The sequence below is a fragment of the Epinephelus moara genome, chromosome 7 (genome assembly GCF_006386435.1).
Source record: "Epinephelus moara isolate mb chromosome 7, YSFRI_EMoa_1.0, whole genome shotgun sequence".
NCBI lineage: Eukaryota > Metazoa > Chordata > Actinopteri > Perciformes > Serranidae > Epinephelus > Epinephelus moara.
The window spans coordinates 31,934,772-31,950,593 of record NC_065512.1 but is presented as its reverse complement, the minus strand read 5'-3'; the positions used below and the strand labels follow the sequence as shown (position 1 = coordinate 31,950,593).

Here is a 15,822-nt window from a genome sequence, read left to right as displayed (position 1 = left end):
ATGGACTTTAAATACCCCTACCATGTTTTTTTCTTGTACGGCAATTGTTGTACACCTCTTTGTTATAAATTGTTTTGGACAAAAAAAGAAGTAGTCTGTGATTTCCTAGTCACTCTATAATTGTCTCACTCAGGAGTAACAATGTGCATATGTTTGTTTAGTGAAATGCATATGCAGGCACATCAACTCTTAAATGCTAAAGTACATTTTGAAGACCTAGACAGAAAGCTGACCTCAATGCATGGGCTTGTAAGTTTGATACACTTGAAGACATCATTGCAAATGAAAGGATTTATAAGTTTAAGACTAACAAAATATTTATATATGTGTGTGTGTGTGCGTGTGACACACACATGTATAAGTAATCTTTCCAAGTAAACACATTGATTTCAGTTCAAAATAAACAGTCAGGAAAATGACAACAAGCGGGTGAGTTTAAGTTTAATGCAAAAAGAATGTGAATTTAGGACAATTTAAGACTTTTTACAGCCTTATATTAAGAAAACTTAATTGAAGACATTTTCAGACTTTTTAAGGACCTATACACACCCTGATTTTAATGTGTGTACTGCTCTAATAGACAACGGGTGAACACAAGAGTATAGCTTAAGTGATTAACTTTACATTTAAGGAATAGTTCTGATTTTTTTGAAGTGGGGTTGTATGGGGCACTTATCCACAGACAGTATATTACAGTGGATGTCAGTCAGCAGTCAGTTTGGAGAAGCAGACTGAAGAGGGACATGGAAGCTAAGCAATGTATTGCTGTGGAGGGGTCATCAACAAAATGTATTTTAGCCACTTAAAAGAAGTCCCACCTAAAAAAAATCAGTTTAAGTGTATGCTATATTGAGAGTATTTACACTGTTTTACGTCAGTGTCAAACAGTGACTTCCAACAAGAAAATGTCTCTTCAAAGCCAGACTCCATTGAGAAAAAACAGCAATTTAACACTGCTGACCACAGGAGCTGCTGGTCGTCTGCTGCCTCATTCAGTTACTTTGTGTTATTGTGCGACTTTAGCGTTGAAAAGAGTTAGTTTGGATTCACCAAAGTTACAAAAGAACACAAACTAACTGGTTGAAGCTGACTCAGGTGTTCAGCTAGCTAAAATTACTGTTTCTGTCAATGGAGTCTTGTGGCTGTGACAAGAGCATAAATGGGGAACTAAAGCTGTTAAGGCTTCCCTGTCGAAAAAGGGCTGTATGACGGAGAGGTAAAGCAGTGGAAATACTCTCAATATAGCATACACGTAAACTGATATTGATTTTTTTAGATGGGACTTTTTAAGGTGGTTAAAAAATATTTGTTGCTCCCTGCACCCCACAGCAGTACTTTGCTTGGCTTCCATGTCAGACTCCAGCCTGCTTCTCCTAACTAGGGGCATGCCGACTGACATCTACTGTAGGTAGTACCCCATACAACCCTGCTTCAAAAAAATCTGTCCTTCAAAATATACAGAACACAATTTACACAATGGTGTGCTTGTATTAACTTTTTTGTACAAGCTTGTTTACTGGAACAGCAGTTAACTTTCAGTTTTCCTTTCAAAACCACAAGTGATTGTTAACCCGATTAACACATGCATACTGAGACAAGCTTTTAGTTTCTTTTATTATCCCATTATTTCCTGGTACAGAGTAGGTGCTTTCCATCAGCGCCTCACCACAGCGCACAGTGATCAGTATATAAAGCTCAAAGTGCATACATAAAGTCAAAGATTTGTTTTGACAACCCTCTCATTTTCTTTTCATTCTTTGATTTCTTTTTTGCATAATTATTCTGTAGTATGACAGATATTTTCAAGGCACTATATGAATCTGACCACTAATACTTTCTTAACCAACCTTTTCGATCACTACAGGTTGCTTGTAAACTAGAAAATGACTGTTATTATATTGCTAGCACTAATTGGCAGTTTAAACCAAATATCCTAAGAATAAACAAATACATCAATCCACTGATGATTCATAGCAAACAGTTATTTGATATTTGAGGCAGTGTCTAATGTAAGGCACGTGTTTGTTATCTCAGTGCTATCTCAGTCTGTCACTTGAATGTAATCAAATATTCAGGACAAGCCTGGCTATCATGGAAGATAACATACATGGTAGGACTGGCCACTTTGTCCACGACACTGTCGTACTTCTGAACAGAGACGGGGCCCTTGGCCGGCGGTGCGATCATGTTCCGTTGTCCAGCAGTGAAATCCCCCGTCAGCACCCGACAGAGGTACATGCACTTCTCCCCATTTGGGTTGGGCTTGGAGTAGGTGTCTTGAGCAGAGTAATTAGCATGGACAGCAAAGTATGTTCCATTGCCATAACAAGCAGCTGAAAGTAGAAAAGCAGCAGAAAGATACTGAGTTAATCTGTGAGATACTTGCTGTAATTCCTTATGTTATTCTTTTTTGTTTTCAAAGTAAATACTTAGAAATAACTGAATAACAACTTTAGTGTTTGGAACATCCCTTAAAATTAAAATGGGATGGTAACTTCTTTCAAAATACAGATTTACTGATATTGCTCTGAAGCAACTGAGGTACAGTATGACCAGAATTGTTTAAAAATATGCTTTATTGCAGTGTAAAAACAACTAATCAATCTTAGAAGGAATGTAATTATCTTTTAGGTTTTCAATACAGATTGAGGAGGTTTCTGACTAAATAGACCTTGTGCAGGAAGCAATACAACAAATTTCCTCTGATTTCTGTTCATATCTACCATTTGTTCTTATTTTGTTAGTACCCACTGATTTCTGGGATTCACAGGTTTTTTGTTTTTTTTTTGGTCTTTTATAAGTGGTCGAGAGCACTCTTACGAAGAAAAAAAAACCATCTTGTTTTCACAGTTAACAAATTGTTTTTTCCAACGCAAGGAAAAACATAATTTACATTTGAGAAACATAAAAAAATGCATAAATGTCATATAATCAAATGTAGATATTACATGTTTCACAGTAATTATAATGATTGGATATGAAATTTGTGGGCTATTAAATACTATTGGTCCGATGACCCCACTTAAGACTGTGAGAACCCTTGGATAATATGGAGTGCATTTTTCCTAATGGCTTTCATACTTCCTTCAGGTGCTTTGGCCATCCAGGCCTTACACAGAATTTGTTTTTAGAGATCACAGAGATCTATTTGAAGAGACAGATAATCTTTGACACCAAGGGCAAATCAGAATCTTGTTGAGCTACCTGTCAGGTGAGAAACAATAGATTGGCTTCACACTATAACTTCTACAACCACCAGGGTTGCATGTAAAGGCATATTTAAAACTAGTGTCAAAAATTCAGTTATCAAGAGAAAATTCTTAAATTTGTACATTCTTATATTTGTAATTAATTTAGCTGGAATTTGTAACTGCTCACACTAAAACATTTCGATGAACTGTGGGCTCAGTTTCTGATATTTAAAAATTCTGGTTGGATCGTTTGTGCAGGACAGTCTGAAGACACTGTGTAGCAAGTTTGGCGTCAAGCGAGTGAAAAATGTGGGAGGAGTTAGTTTTAGTTTTACAGTTTTTGAGAAAAATAGAGTGATGGACTTCAAAAATCTTGCCAGGCCAACATGAATGAAAATTTCTGCTTAATCAGGGCTACATTTCAGTGAACGCTGCAAAGTCGTAGCACTTACAGATGATTTGTTATGAATTTTTAAAGTTTTAAACTTTAGACAGCTGCCGTAGCGCCACCATCAGGACAATTTGCCACAAATTTTAGTTGAGGAAGTTTGGCATAGGACTGGACGTATGTGCAAAGTGTGGTTTATTTTTGTGCATGGGAAGGCAGATTCATGGTGGTACTTATAATATAATCATAGGAACAACATAAAGAAAAACATATGGGAGAAATTTAAGAGAATATTGCTGCATGAGGCCCAGAGTCTCATATTTTCAATATAAACTCACCGTTCTTTCCTGCATAGCTCCTGTTAAAGCCGTGTTCATTGATGTAGGCCACAGTGGTGTGGCAGGTACCATGGAAGAGGCGTTTCTCATTGTTCTTGTGTTTGTTTCTCAGCTCCATGTCACGCTTCTTGATCTGTAGGCTCTTCCACAACACAGGGTTCTGGATCCTCTCAATCTAAGAGGAGGGAAAAGTACAGTGTTGTACATATGAGTTTATATCTATTACATTTACTGCTTTTCCTGTACAATGGTTTGAATTTATTTTATTCTTTACCCAAAAACTGGAGAAGCAATTGATTTTTTTATTTGATGAAAAGTGATGACGGAGATGTGACAGATAAAACATTATTCATTGCATACAGTGCACATTAAATGCAGTCTACCTTAATAATTGGTCGTTGGCATGAGGCCTGGAACAGATTCAGGATTTCAGTGTACTCTGCTGTCCCAGCCTTGATGGTGACAGCCATACATGAGGTGTTGGGTGGCATTGCATCCCAGTGCTCAGGTGTGTCTTCATCTAGAGGCATAATGAACAATTTCATTTTCATTATTCCTGGCATCAACATTATATCCCCAATATTTTTTTTGAAAATGTGGCATCCAAAAAATGATACATATAACCACATATAAAGTGCTGAGAAACTTGTTAATAAAAAAGCAACCCTGAGAAATATTTTTACTGACTTAACAGACTGAAATCTGGTTTTAATACACTTAATTCTGGCTTCATAATGGTGAGGTACTCAGTTTCTTCTGCATTACTGTGGATGTAAGGTAGGACACAGAAGCAGGGTTGCAACAAATGACACACTTATCAGAGGACACAGGTACGATACCTTTGAGTTTGTCAATGCGCTTTATCTGCAGGGTGCGTCCCTGGTTATCAGTGGCAGGTCCCTTTGGCAATGTGACTGTGTAGTCTTGACCCTGGACTGTAACTTTTACATTTGGCAGCTTATTTTCCAATGCTTGCTCAAGCTTGAAGTTGGCCATAGGGTCACAACTCTGAAACTGCTGCCCCTGCTGCTGGTACTGCCAGTCCGCCACCATGCCCGCCCGCTCCACTTTCTTCTTCAGCTCCTCCTGATCCCTTGCCACCCTCAGCATCTCATGGATCTCGTGGCTGGCTTTGAGCACGCCCTTGCTGAACCCCACAATTGTGACTGAGGATTGGTCCTTCTTGCTCTCGGTCCTTATCGCCACGCCCAGGGTCTTCTGGATGTCAACCATGCGCAGGTAGTCTGCATCAGAGAAGCTGAGGATGGAGTTGTCTGGAATGCAGATGCTGTGTTTCTCTTTGGATATCAGGTCACTGATCCACTTCTTGGCATCGTCTACTTGAGTCTGCGTCTCACCGCAGATGTGGAAGGAAGCAGGGTCCACTTTCAGAGCCTCAATGACAAAATCCCCTTCTTTCTGTGGCTTGGCAACACTTCCACTCTGGAATAATGCTGAAGAAACGAAGTCCAAGATTTATATTAGAATTTAATATTTAATTTAAAAGTGATTATGGTTTAAATAAAATGAACACCAAAATGATTTTCTTCACTGTGCTTACATTTGATTTTGGTGCCGATGTTTCCCCAGAAGCCTCCTTTATCTTTCAGTTCAGTGGCTTCTCTATGGTGCATACTACTGTAGAAGTCTTTCAGCATGGGTGGCTGGAAAATAACTATCCGAATTGTCGTCAAGGAGCTGGAAGTGTTTTGGGTCAACACATCAACCACTGCATCCAACATGGCGTCTGCCACCTGCCTTGCCTGTACGTTGCCTTGACCTAGAATTGTACAGCACAGATTACAGACTTTTGCTAAACTTTTGTACAAGTACAAAATACAGTCCCAAGTGGCTGTATCAAAAAAAAAATACACTGAAGAGGCTCAGTTCTGTTCATGTACACAGAGTCCAAGATGGATTTGAGGATGAATGTCAAGACTTCACAAATGATAAACACCAATCCTGCTCATAAATCTTACCTGTACCAATGGCAGGAAATGAGACAGAAGTGTGTGAGTTTTTCACACATGTTTGGAGTGCCACTTTCACAGCCTTGTTGATTTTTATTGGGTCCGTCTGGCCAACCAGGTGGAGGATCTTCTTACACTTAAGGTTTCCTGGCTGGGTTAGTATCATGCCTGTATTGGGCTGGGCACCTAAAGATGTAGAGTGAGGATTTGAATGCCTTTGAACCTTGACAACCATATGTGTATTAAGGCCATACTTCCTTTTGAAACAATCTTCAGTTATAAATAAGAATCAGCTTAATAATTGACTTTTTATCTATATAAAATGCCAAGCAAGAGAACTGTTATACTGTGTCAACTATTTGTGTAAAGGTTTCCTTACCAAGGGTTTGGCATTCTGCTTCAACAGCCTGACCAGCTGCTTCGAGAATGGCCTTCGATACTCCTAGAGGAGGGAAATATAGAAACAAATTCATAAACACAGAAACTGGAGGACATGATTACACGTGGGATTCAAGATTGTCAACATGATTAAGTGTGGGTTTCACACGTCAAATATGTCACCTAAATATTTACATTAAATCTAAAAGAATCTGAAATTATATTTTGCATTATTAAAACACTCTAGTTCTGGCTATCATCTACCTGACTTAAGGGAAAATTTTTCATTGGAGGAGTTGACGATGACATCAGTAGTTTCCTTGGTTATGTCTCCTGTTAGCACCTGTATTACCACATTTCCCATTTTGGTCTCATGCATTCCTGAGGTCGAGACAACTTTAGAGAAAGGACCTGGAGGCACAAGACACAAATAAATAATTAACAGCAGTGCAAAAGCCCATTAAGTAAAGCTTTTTGTTAAAAGACAAAAACATTTTTTAAATATAGAATTTGATCACTGCTGTAGCATTTAGGTCATTTAATAAGTAAAAGTATATCTAAGCTGTGTTTCAGTGCCAGCGTTATAATTGCTGAGATTTGACTGCTTTTTTAAAAACATATCATTACAAAATAAATGTTTTTTTGTTGTGTGTATAAATTCACTTTTTCAATTCCTTCACTTCATAATGAAATGTTTGTTCAGAGAACTGTTATTTTAATCCTTACACATTTCTTATTACACATTACATTGTTTATTGCACATTAAAATGTTGCAACAACGTTGCCCACCTGGACTTTTTGGGGAGCTCGCGGGCACTGGACTCCCTGAGGCATTGGGGAACTTCTTCATAAATTCATCGCTAAAAACCTGGAGACAGAATCACACAGATACTTGATAACAAAACACTCACAAATATCACAGCAATACAGAGGGAACACACTCTCAATTGACTACCTCTTTGTTAACAATGTTGTAGTGGTGAGCTATTACTGGTTGATATGGCTGAATTGTCATTAAAATTACAATTTTCAAGATTTTCACAAATTCAAACCGTAACTATTTATGGTTGGCACACACATATTACCTCTCTGTATAGTAGTTTTCATGAGTAGTGGCAGGGTCTGCCATTCCCATGCTGGATTCACAGGAAATGATGCATGCATGTATTCCTGTGTTACTGTTTCCAATTTTATCTCACTAATAACCGCCTCACTGTTTACTTGTCTCTTCTGAAAAAATGGCTATTAAAACAGGTGTTTGCTGCCCCTAGAATTCTGGAACTTGTAGTATTAGTAGTATTATAGTAAATCGTAGGACTAAAATCCTAAAGATTATGATTTTAAAGGTATACTATGCAGGAATTGTCATTAATGTTTGTAAACTGTTTTGCAAGCAAAAATGAAAGTAAAAGTCAACCCCAGATTCTCTCATTTGGGCATGAGCTTTGTCCTTGTGACATTTCGTCTCAATATATTTGTGTTTTTTGGGGGTTTGTCTAAGATTTTTGTAGCTTTTCCTTGGATGATAGTCACTTATGTTCTGGCACCTGGTCACTACTGGCCTCACCTGCATGCTGTGCCCAGGAACGTCCTGATCATAGCAAAATAAGTAAGGAAAATCCTGCATGGTATACCTTTAAGTTCACCTCACTGCTTAATTTTTTGTTTAGCACTAGGGTTATGAAAGTACGACAACATTGTTGTGTTTTCTTTCCTTACCTGGATAGTCTGTGCATCTCCTGAGTAAAGGATGATAACCACCTTCTTCAGGTGCTTGGGTTGTTTCTTACTGCTAAACGTTGAGATGTCGTCCAGCAACAATGAGGCGGCAAGGTCTTTTGGGAAACCCAGGTTTCCAGTGCCGATGGCAGGGAAGGATATCGAGGTGAGACCACTGTCCTCTGCCTTGGCCAAGCAATCCTTAAAAATGCCACTCAAGGCCTGGAAGGCAAAGCATAAATGCTATTAATATCCAAGTGCAATATATTGAATTTTTAAACTGCTGTTGCATCAACATCCCCTGCCACTAAGATATGATGTTTGACCCCAAACAGGGCAGACAATTATTGAAAGCAATATGTCTTGTGTTATACAAATTAGCCAGATAATGTTTTACATGACATGCAGAGAAAAAGAGAGAAAAGTGTAGATCTGGGGTGTTTTCCTCAGATCTCAGGTCTTTCATCAAATTCAGATCAGAGAAGTAATTTAACCCATAATGTCCCTGTTTAACACTTTTACCTTTTCGGCTGTGCCTTGCCCGTTGTCCCAGTGAGGTGCAACTGCATGAAAGACTTGCTTGCTCTTCAGGTTGCAGCCCTCAGTGACAATGACCTCACCGACTTTTGCACTAGCCTTACTTGCAGTTACCAGCTGCTGAAGGTTGGGTCCAGCTGCACCCAAGATGGCATTTGAAACCGCCCCTCTGTTCAGTGCAAGATCCTCAGACGCAGTATTCACTGTCACCTCCGTCTAGAAATGTATTTACAGAATGTTATCAGTTGCATGTTTTTCAATTTACATCTAAATGTTGTAGATCATAGAACATCTGAGTGTCAGTGCATTGAGAATTGGTCAGAAATGGATCAGTCAAGTCCTACAGGACCACAGTCAACTATGGGGATATTATAGAACTAGAGAATAAGGTCAACAGTTAGTTAGATACTCTAGTTTAGTTTAGTTTAGTTTAGTTTAGTTTATTTAATTTATCAAGGGACCGTGTGCAATAGCATTAATCATTTACAAGAAATGAGGAGATGGTTGCACCAGATTTAGCTATAACTGCTAATTTCCATCTGTAGTACCAACATATAATTCACAATAGACACAGACCACAATCTAAAATACAAAGGAGAAACCTAAAACACAGATGAACAGTGAACAGCACAGAGACAATACAGACATACAATTTCCACATTTAAAAAGCAATATGTAGTCCCTCTGTAGGAATGTTTCACTCTTAAACAAAAAAAAATAATAAAGAATTGAAATTACCGTGGCATTCTCGATGTGTCCTTTTGTGAGAGTGATGCTCAAGCCCTCTGGGGTCTGCACTTGACCCAAGCAGTTTGGGTAGGTAACAGCAGATCCAACATGTGTCACACTGGCAGACTTGGTGGTTTGGCTGGGGAAAACTTGTTGAGAAAGACTGACACCATGATTTCCAAACTCCTGTCTGACAGCTCCTTCCATAGCCTGAACAGTACTGTCGTCATTGTTCACCAAATGGATCCTCTTCAGGTGGATGTCATCATACTCATCACAGTGTTCCTTCACTGCTTTGATGATGGTGATTGCACACGAATTGAGAGGAAAGCCAAGGTTTTTGCTGATGGCGGGCAGAGCCACAGAGATGCAGCCGCTCTTTTCAGCAAGTTCTAGGCTTCCTTTAACAGTTCTTTTCAACAGCGCCAGAGACTTCTGAGGATTAGCTGAATCAAACTGGGGTCCCACTGCATGGATGATGTTTTTGCAGCAAAGCTGGCCCCCTGCACCAGTTATGACACAGTCTCCAGACTTGAGCTGTCCTTTCATGGTAATGAGTTTGTCACACTCATCCTGCAACTGAGGGCCAGCAGCATTAAGAAGTGCTGCTGAGAGTCCTCCATTATGTTTCAAGACGTTATTAGAAGCATTGACAACTGCATGCACTGGGTAGCTGCACAGATCTGCCTTGCAAACTGCTATTTCCACCCCATCAGATGTCTGAAGCTGGTATACAGGCTTTGATACCTGTCTTTGGGCCAAGCTGTCCTGTCCACCACTGGTCCCATCAACCAGTTGGACCAGGCAGCCAGTTTCACTCAAGAGTGAAGTAACATACATAGCTTCTTTATCCCGGAAGAACTTCTTCACTCCAGGTATATCTACCTTTAAACTCTCAAATAACACAGAAGAGACCTGGTTTTCAACCAAGGTCTTGCACTCTGCAACATCTACTCTAGACCCACTTAAACAGATGGCCTCCTTTTTGTAAGACACCATCACTTTGTCTTCAACGTGCTCCAACCAACATGTGTCAAGTTTTTCTATGTATTCAACTACGACATTAGGCTTGACCACAACGGTCTCTTCAACGTGAGCATTCTGTCTTAAGAAGTCAACAATCTCATTGCTAACTCCTGTGACACTATCCTTGTGGCCTGACACTACAACTTGTTCATCAGTGGTATAGATTCCAATTCTTCTGCATGACTTATTGTGATCATTTTCTAACTCACTGACCAGGTCCTTCCACTCCGGCTTCTCCAGCACATTACTATCTTCAACATTAATATACTGAGATGTTAGCAGCATTCGCAGATGATCTTCAGCATCATTCAAATCTCTGTCGGAAACAGCAAGGAGCTGCACCCTGTGTGCATTGATCTCAAATGCTGCATTTATTCCTTTGGATATGAGGAGAGCATTTGTGAGATCCTCTTGTTGTTCATCCTTCAACACATCAAGCACATAGTTATCTATTTCTAAATTCTGTCGTTTTAATGCAAACATGGCATCATATATGACTTTGCTTGTTGCCAAAATCTCTTCCCTTAAGCCAGTTAGTATCAAATCTGCACTGTCTTTACTAAATGACATTTTGAGTTCTGGGTACACATGTAGCAGCTTGTCCTGAAGACCATCTTGACAGAGGATGTGGAAAATTGACTGTGACACTTTGATTTCTTGGGTCACACTCAATTTCTCCCTCTGCACCCTTTTGGTAATCTTGTCTACAACTTCACAAAGAGTCTGCTCTAGTCTGTTGACATCAGCCACAAGGCCAACCACTGATAAGACACCATTGGCTTTATCAGGCACTACAACCACATCTTCATTCAGTAGCATCTGTATGACCTTCCCCTCAGATTCTTCCCATACCCCTGACTCTGGCTGAAGCTTCAGGGATTTGAATTTTGACAGAGCTTGCGCAAAGGCTGACTTAACAGTATCTCTCCACTCTTTGACGATGGCTTTGGCATCCTTGAGCTGCAGCAGTGAAGATACAGGGCTCAGACAAACAGTAGACTGGTTGAGGTTTACGTTGCAGAAGTCTTTTGCCAGTTGACTACGAATGGCCTCTGCTGCAGACTGATTGTCATTTAGGTATCTCCAGACTGTGTAGTCAATGGGTTCAGAGACAGCAGCAGGGAGTTTTAGTGAGGGCTTGTCCTTGCCATAAAGGGCTGTTCCCAAAGATTTATAGTAAGGATAAACTTTGATCTCTTCCTGCTTGATGTGATGCTTTTTCTTCATGATTTTCTGAACAGCTGTTGGGGAAAACACAATCAAATATCGCATTGTCAAACTGTCTAGAATTCATATAAAGGTACCAGTCTCTTATGACAGTAATATCTAAAACACACTCTAAATGCACTACCTTTATGGTCTTTAAAGGTGATGATGACAGACTGTTCCACTTCATCCAGCACAACATTTTCCACATCCCCACCTGCATTCTCAAAATAAAGGCGGAGGAGATCTTCGCTGAAGTTCTGTATGTCTTCAACTACAACTTGCTCTGTGACGTCGAGAAGCTGTACTGATAGTCCTTTTTTTGTGAATTTCCTGTTTTGGGGGCATCTGGTCACGAAATCGGTGTTTTCTGTGAGGTAATTAAAAAAAGAAGTTAGGTTATAACACTTTAATAAAATAACACAACCAACACAAAGCTCTTTGTGCTCTCTTGAAAAACCACATTAGCCTTGTAGTGACCTTTAGTAAGAGGAGTTGTTGGGGCAACTGCAAAAGGGATTGATGGAAAAGGTTTAGTTGTTGTTCAGTGCATGGCTGATTAATAAATGCATATTCTGGCATATATCTGGCATGTTTGCTTTCTGCAGGGAAACAGCAGCAATGTTATATTGGCTACCAGTATTCGGGTGAGGCAGGCGCTGTGGTTTTTATTTGTGCTCCTCATTAGTGTTCTGGAAAACTGTAGGAATCAAGTCATTTCTCAGTACTCGCAAGAAGTTATTTGTTGATGTAATTCCATGGAGCGAGTGTCATTGGCTGTCTAATTAATGTATGTCGTAAACATGTTTTATCATACAAATTTAATTCTGCAATTACTTTTTTTCTTCTTTTTTTACTGTAGCAGGTTTGCGTCATTTCTTAATGTTGAAAATTACCAGGGGTATGCTGGAGATTATACACGGGCAATCCTTATTGTTTATAAAAGGAAAACATCTGCATAAACTGAGTTTATGGAACTATTAATTTACACACTCATTCACAGCAATGACTACCTTTTGCACTCTGGAAAGTCACCACAGCAGAGGAGATGTCAGGAATGACTTCCAAAATGAAGCTTTCGGTGGCAGCTGGAGAGTCAGGATCCTTTAAGATGTTCTCCACCAGCATCTCTAGAAACTCCTGGTTTACCGTCTCTGGAATGTTTCCTAAAACAGCTGAAGCGGAGCACGGCAGCTCCTCATCTGCCGCCTCATCGTCTCTGCCTTGCGCCTCTGTCTGCGTGTCTGCAGGTGTGGGTTCATCGATTCTCGGTCGCTTGTTGTCAATGGCAACATTCACTGTTAATGAGATATAAAGGTTAAGTGACGGAATTAACATCCCACAAATAGAAATTGCTTTCATAATTAGGTGTTATTTAGTATTAAATTATCTCACTTTGTTACAAAATGTGTGTTCCAAGTTTTTCCAACACATCAGATTTACTGTGGTGGCCACCTAAAAAGATTTCCTCACACCTAAAAAATGTATCTAATTTTTCATGCATTTTTTAAATTTTTTTTTCCAAATGTTAAAGTGACACTTGGGTTAGTGCAAGAATCATTTTACAGTCCCTCCTTCTTCCCTGTTGTGACAGTTTCCTGCACAGTGACAGTGGATTTACAGTTTACCTGTGCCAGCTTCATAATCTCGTGTGTCAGTGTTGACATTACATAGTTATTGCCTGTGTGTCATTTTCTGAAAAGATGTGTATCTGGTCCTAAACAAGACTGCAAAGTTTTTAACATTTCTTAAAAGCTCAGTGCTTTTTTGCATGTCTTCATAGCTTATTTACTACTCCGAGCTGGGTGCACCCTGCCTGGAGGAATGAAAGGGAGTGGTTTAACAGCCATTTTAGATAGATCATCACTATGACTAAAAACAAATCAGTCACCACCGAGCTGTGCTAAGGTATTTTGATGTCACTGACGTTTTTTTTTACATTTACCCCACTACTCAAATAGACAAAATAAAGCAAAAGAAAATGGAAAAGAAGAGAGAGATAAGGACACAGAGAAAGAGCACTGGTGGAGAAGTATGTGGAGAGAACCGAAACTGAAACTTTATTTCTGCTGATGTCATGTAATTGTGTGATAGTCAGTGGTTTAGCAATAAGATGGCCTAAACAAGTGCCAAACTGGACCAGTTAAAAGCCCAGTATGAAAGTGAAGCAGGATGTAATGTTTGTTAAAACTGAAGCCATCAGTAGAGTTGAATAATGTATGATTAGACATCTTAAGAAACATTTAGAAAAAAACCTGATGAATACATGATTGCACTACTGCTGATGTAATGTGCAACAATGTGAGTCTGATAAAGTTTATGTTAAATTATATTAAATTCAGGGTTTAGTGTACTTGTTTCAGTACATACTAATACCTGATGAATAGAATAAAACCACATAAAAGTCTTACACGGAAGAAATGCAAAGATCTGGCTGACCTGAAAGGGCAGATAATATTTGACCACAGAGCATGTGGCCATAATGCCACACCATACTACTTGTATCAGACTTACAAGGTTCCTCATTTAGGGAGTAACAACTACTCTGGGTTTGGTCTCTGTGGCAATCTGGCCAACATGCAAAGATACCGTTTGCCGCAGCGGCCTGGGTTCGACTCCAGCCTGTGGCCCTTTGCTGCATGTCACTCCATCTCTCTCTCCCCCTTTCACACTTGTCTGTCCTATCCATTTAAGGCTAAAAATGCCCCAAAAAATATCTTAAAAAAAAAAAAAAAAAAAAAGCTATGATACCGCCTTAAAACGGCACTTTTTTTTTTTCTTACCACAAAAACACATTTCTTTCCAAGTTAAGAAATACTGTTCTGTTTTCACCTAAATTTAGTTTGAAAGTTGAGCCACTAAGTTAAAATGCCCACAGAGGAGAGTTTGGATAGTGCTTGTTATATCCAGATTTATTTATCTTAGATAGTTGAAATTAATTATTTCAAGAGACTTTATGCTGACCACATTCACAAACAAAATGACTGACTTACTAACTAAAAATGAGTAAAAGAATCTATATTTTGACTAAAATATATAGAGTGACATTATAATTTAAAAAGGATAAAACTGTTGATGCTATATTTGTATTTTTAGCACCATAAATGTTCTTTATTGCATGCATATACTGTACTACATAAGAGGATGTGTGTGTGTCTCTGTCCAAAATAACAAACACCAACAATAACTAAATCGTGACAACTTATCCCATCTAGCAAACATCACTGTGAAGGAGTAGGACACATACTTGTTTTAATGAGTACTTACATGTATAGTTGAGTTCATCAGATGGAGTTTCCTGTATAGGGAAAAATACATACATATTTAAATAACCTTTTTTTATTCATCGCTTTGGTATCTTATGTAACTAGTTTCACATGGCACAATGCCATAAAAGAATCCAGCCTGAGACTTTTTGTGTCAAGGAACATAATACAATAATGTCAAAAAAGTGTTTTGAACTTCTGGTTTGAACCTGTATGATGTCCAAACAGTAGGAAGTGAGAGGACATAAATCTCAGTATGCAGCACAGCCTTGGGTTTATGATTATTCACATGACTACCAGTAAGATAAAGCTGTACAGCTAGACTCTCTCCAACAGGTTGCGTCAGAGAGACAACAACAGTCCCATTAGAGCCTGAGAGAGAGTTTCAATAATGTTTCAAAGTTTTAGATAATGAGGAATAGCTGAATGTCAGGAAGTAAATGTTTTATATAACAATGACTCCAGTGACAGCCGGTTTGACCATATAGGGCCTTTAACACGTGCTCATTATAAATAACATCACAAGTCTGTAATCAAAAATGATCTAATTTGAACGTCTCACTTTTTGTACACACTTATTTACCTGTGTTGTTGTCTCATCTGTTAATAACCGGACTGTCATCTTCAACACGCCTTTATCCAGCGAGATCTGATGCGCATCTTTCCGCAAAACATTTTGTTGATCTATAAAAGAAAAAAACACATCAAACCACTTTCAGTAAATAAGTCGGCTGTTGATAATGGTGGAAACTTAACCTTCGGTATTGTAATGAAAAAGTAAAGTAAGCCACGGTCTAGTTTATCAGGTCAAACTCACCCTCCTCTCTGCGGAAGCGTAACACCGCCGTCCCGCTACCGTTGGCATATTCAACTTCACAGTCGCCCCCGTTAGATTTCTTACTCTGAAAGTATTTCACTAATTTGTTTTTAAGTCTCGGTACGTTGTTTTCTTCGAGCTCGACGAGCAGAGCATGCGAATATGCGTCCGCCATCGTCGCTGGCTCACTCGCCTCTGTCCTGCTTTACTTTCAGTTTTGTTTCTTAGGAAATGGGGTGACTCTCTGTCGACGTTGT

At 39.2% G+C, this 15,822-nt stretch overlaps 1 protein-coding gene across 1 annotated transcript; it reads right to left on the bottom strand.

The window, feature by feature from the left end:
* Window positions 1-424: 424 nt before the first annotated feature.
* On the bottom strand, window positions 425-15,740 carry parp14rs1 (poly(ADP-ribose) polymerase family member 14-related sequence 1). Its single transcript, XM_050047992.1, has 17 exons — window positions 15,566-15,740; window positions 15,332-15,432; window positions 14,750-14,780; window positions 12,496-12,780; window positions 11,628-11,852; window positions 9,260-11,517; window positions 8,507-8,737; window positions 7,985-8,206; window positions 7,055-7,133; window positions 6,530-6,676; window positions 6,267-6,329; window positions 5,897-6,073; window positions 5,479-5,697; window positions 4,757-5,371; window positions 4,301-4,437; window positions 3,918-4,092; window positions 425-2,333 (listed from the first exon to the last, which is right to left on the bottom strand). The coding sequence occupies exons 1-17, from the start codon at window positions 15,738-15,740 to the stop codon at window positions 2,050-2,052; spliced, it is 5,424 nt and encodes a 1,807-aa protein (XP_049903949.1). The 3' UTR covers window positions 425-2,049.
* Between the last annotated feature and the right edge of the window lie 82 nt (window positions 15,741-15,822).

Coding starts and splice junctions, on each gene's coding strand:
- parp14rs1 (XM_050047992.1), bottom strand. CDS start 15,740: ATGGCGGACGCATATTCGCATGCTCTGCTCGTCGAGCTCGAAGAAAAC. Junction 5,698..5,896: donor ATTTCCTGCCATTGGTACAG/GTAAGATTTATG, acceptor GTACAATTCTAG/GTCAAGGCAACGTACAGGCA. Junction 4,438..4,756: donor GCGCATTGACAAACTCAAAG/GTATCGTACCTG, acceptor TTATGCCTCTAG/ATGAAGACACACCTGAGCAC.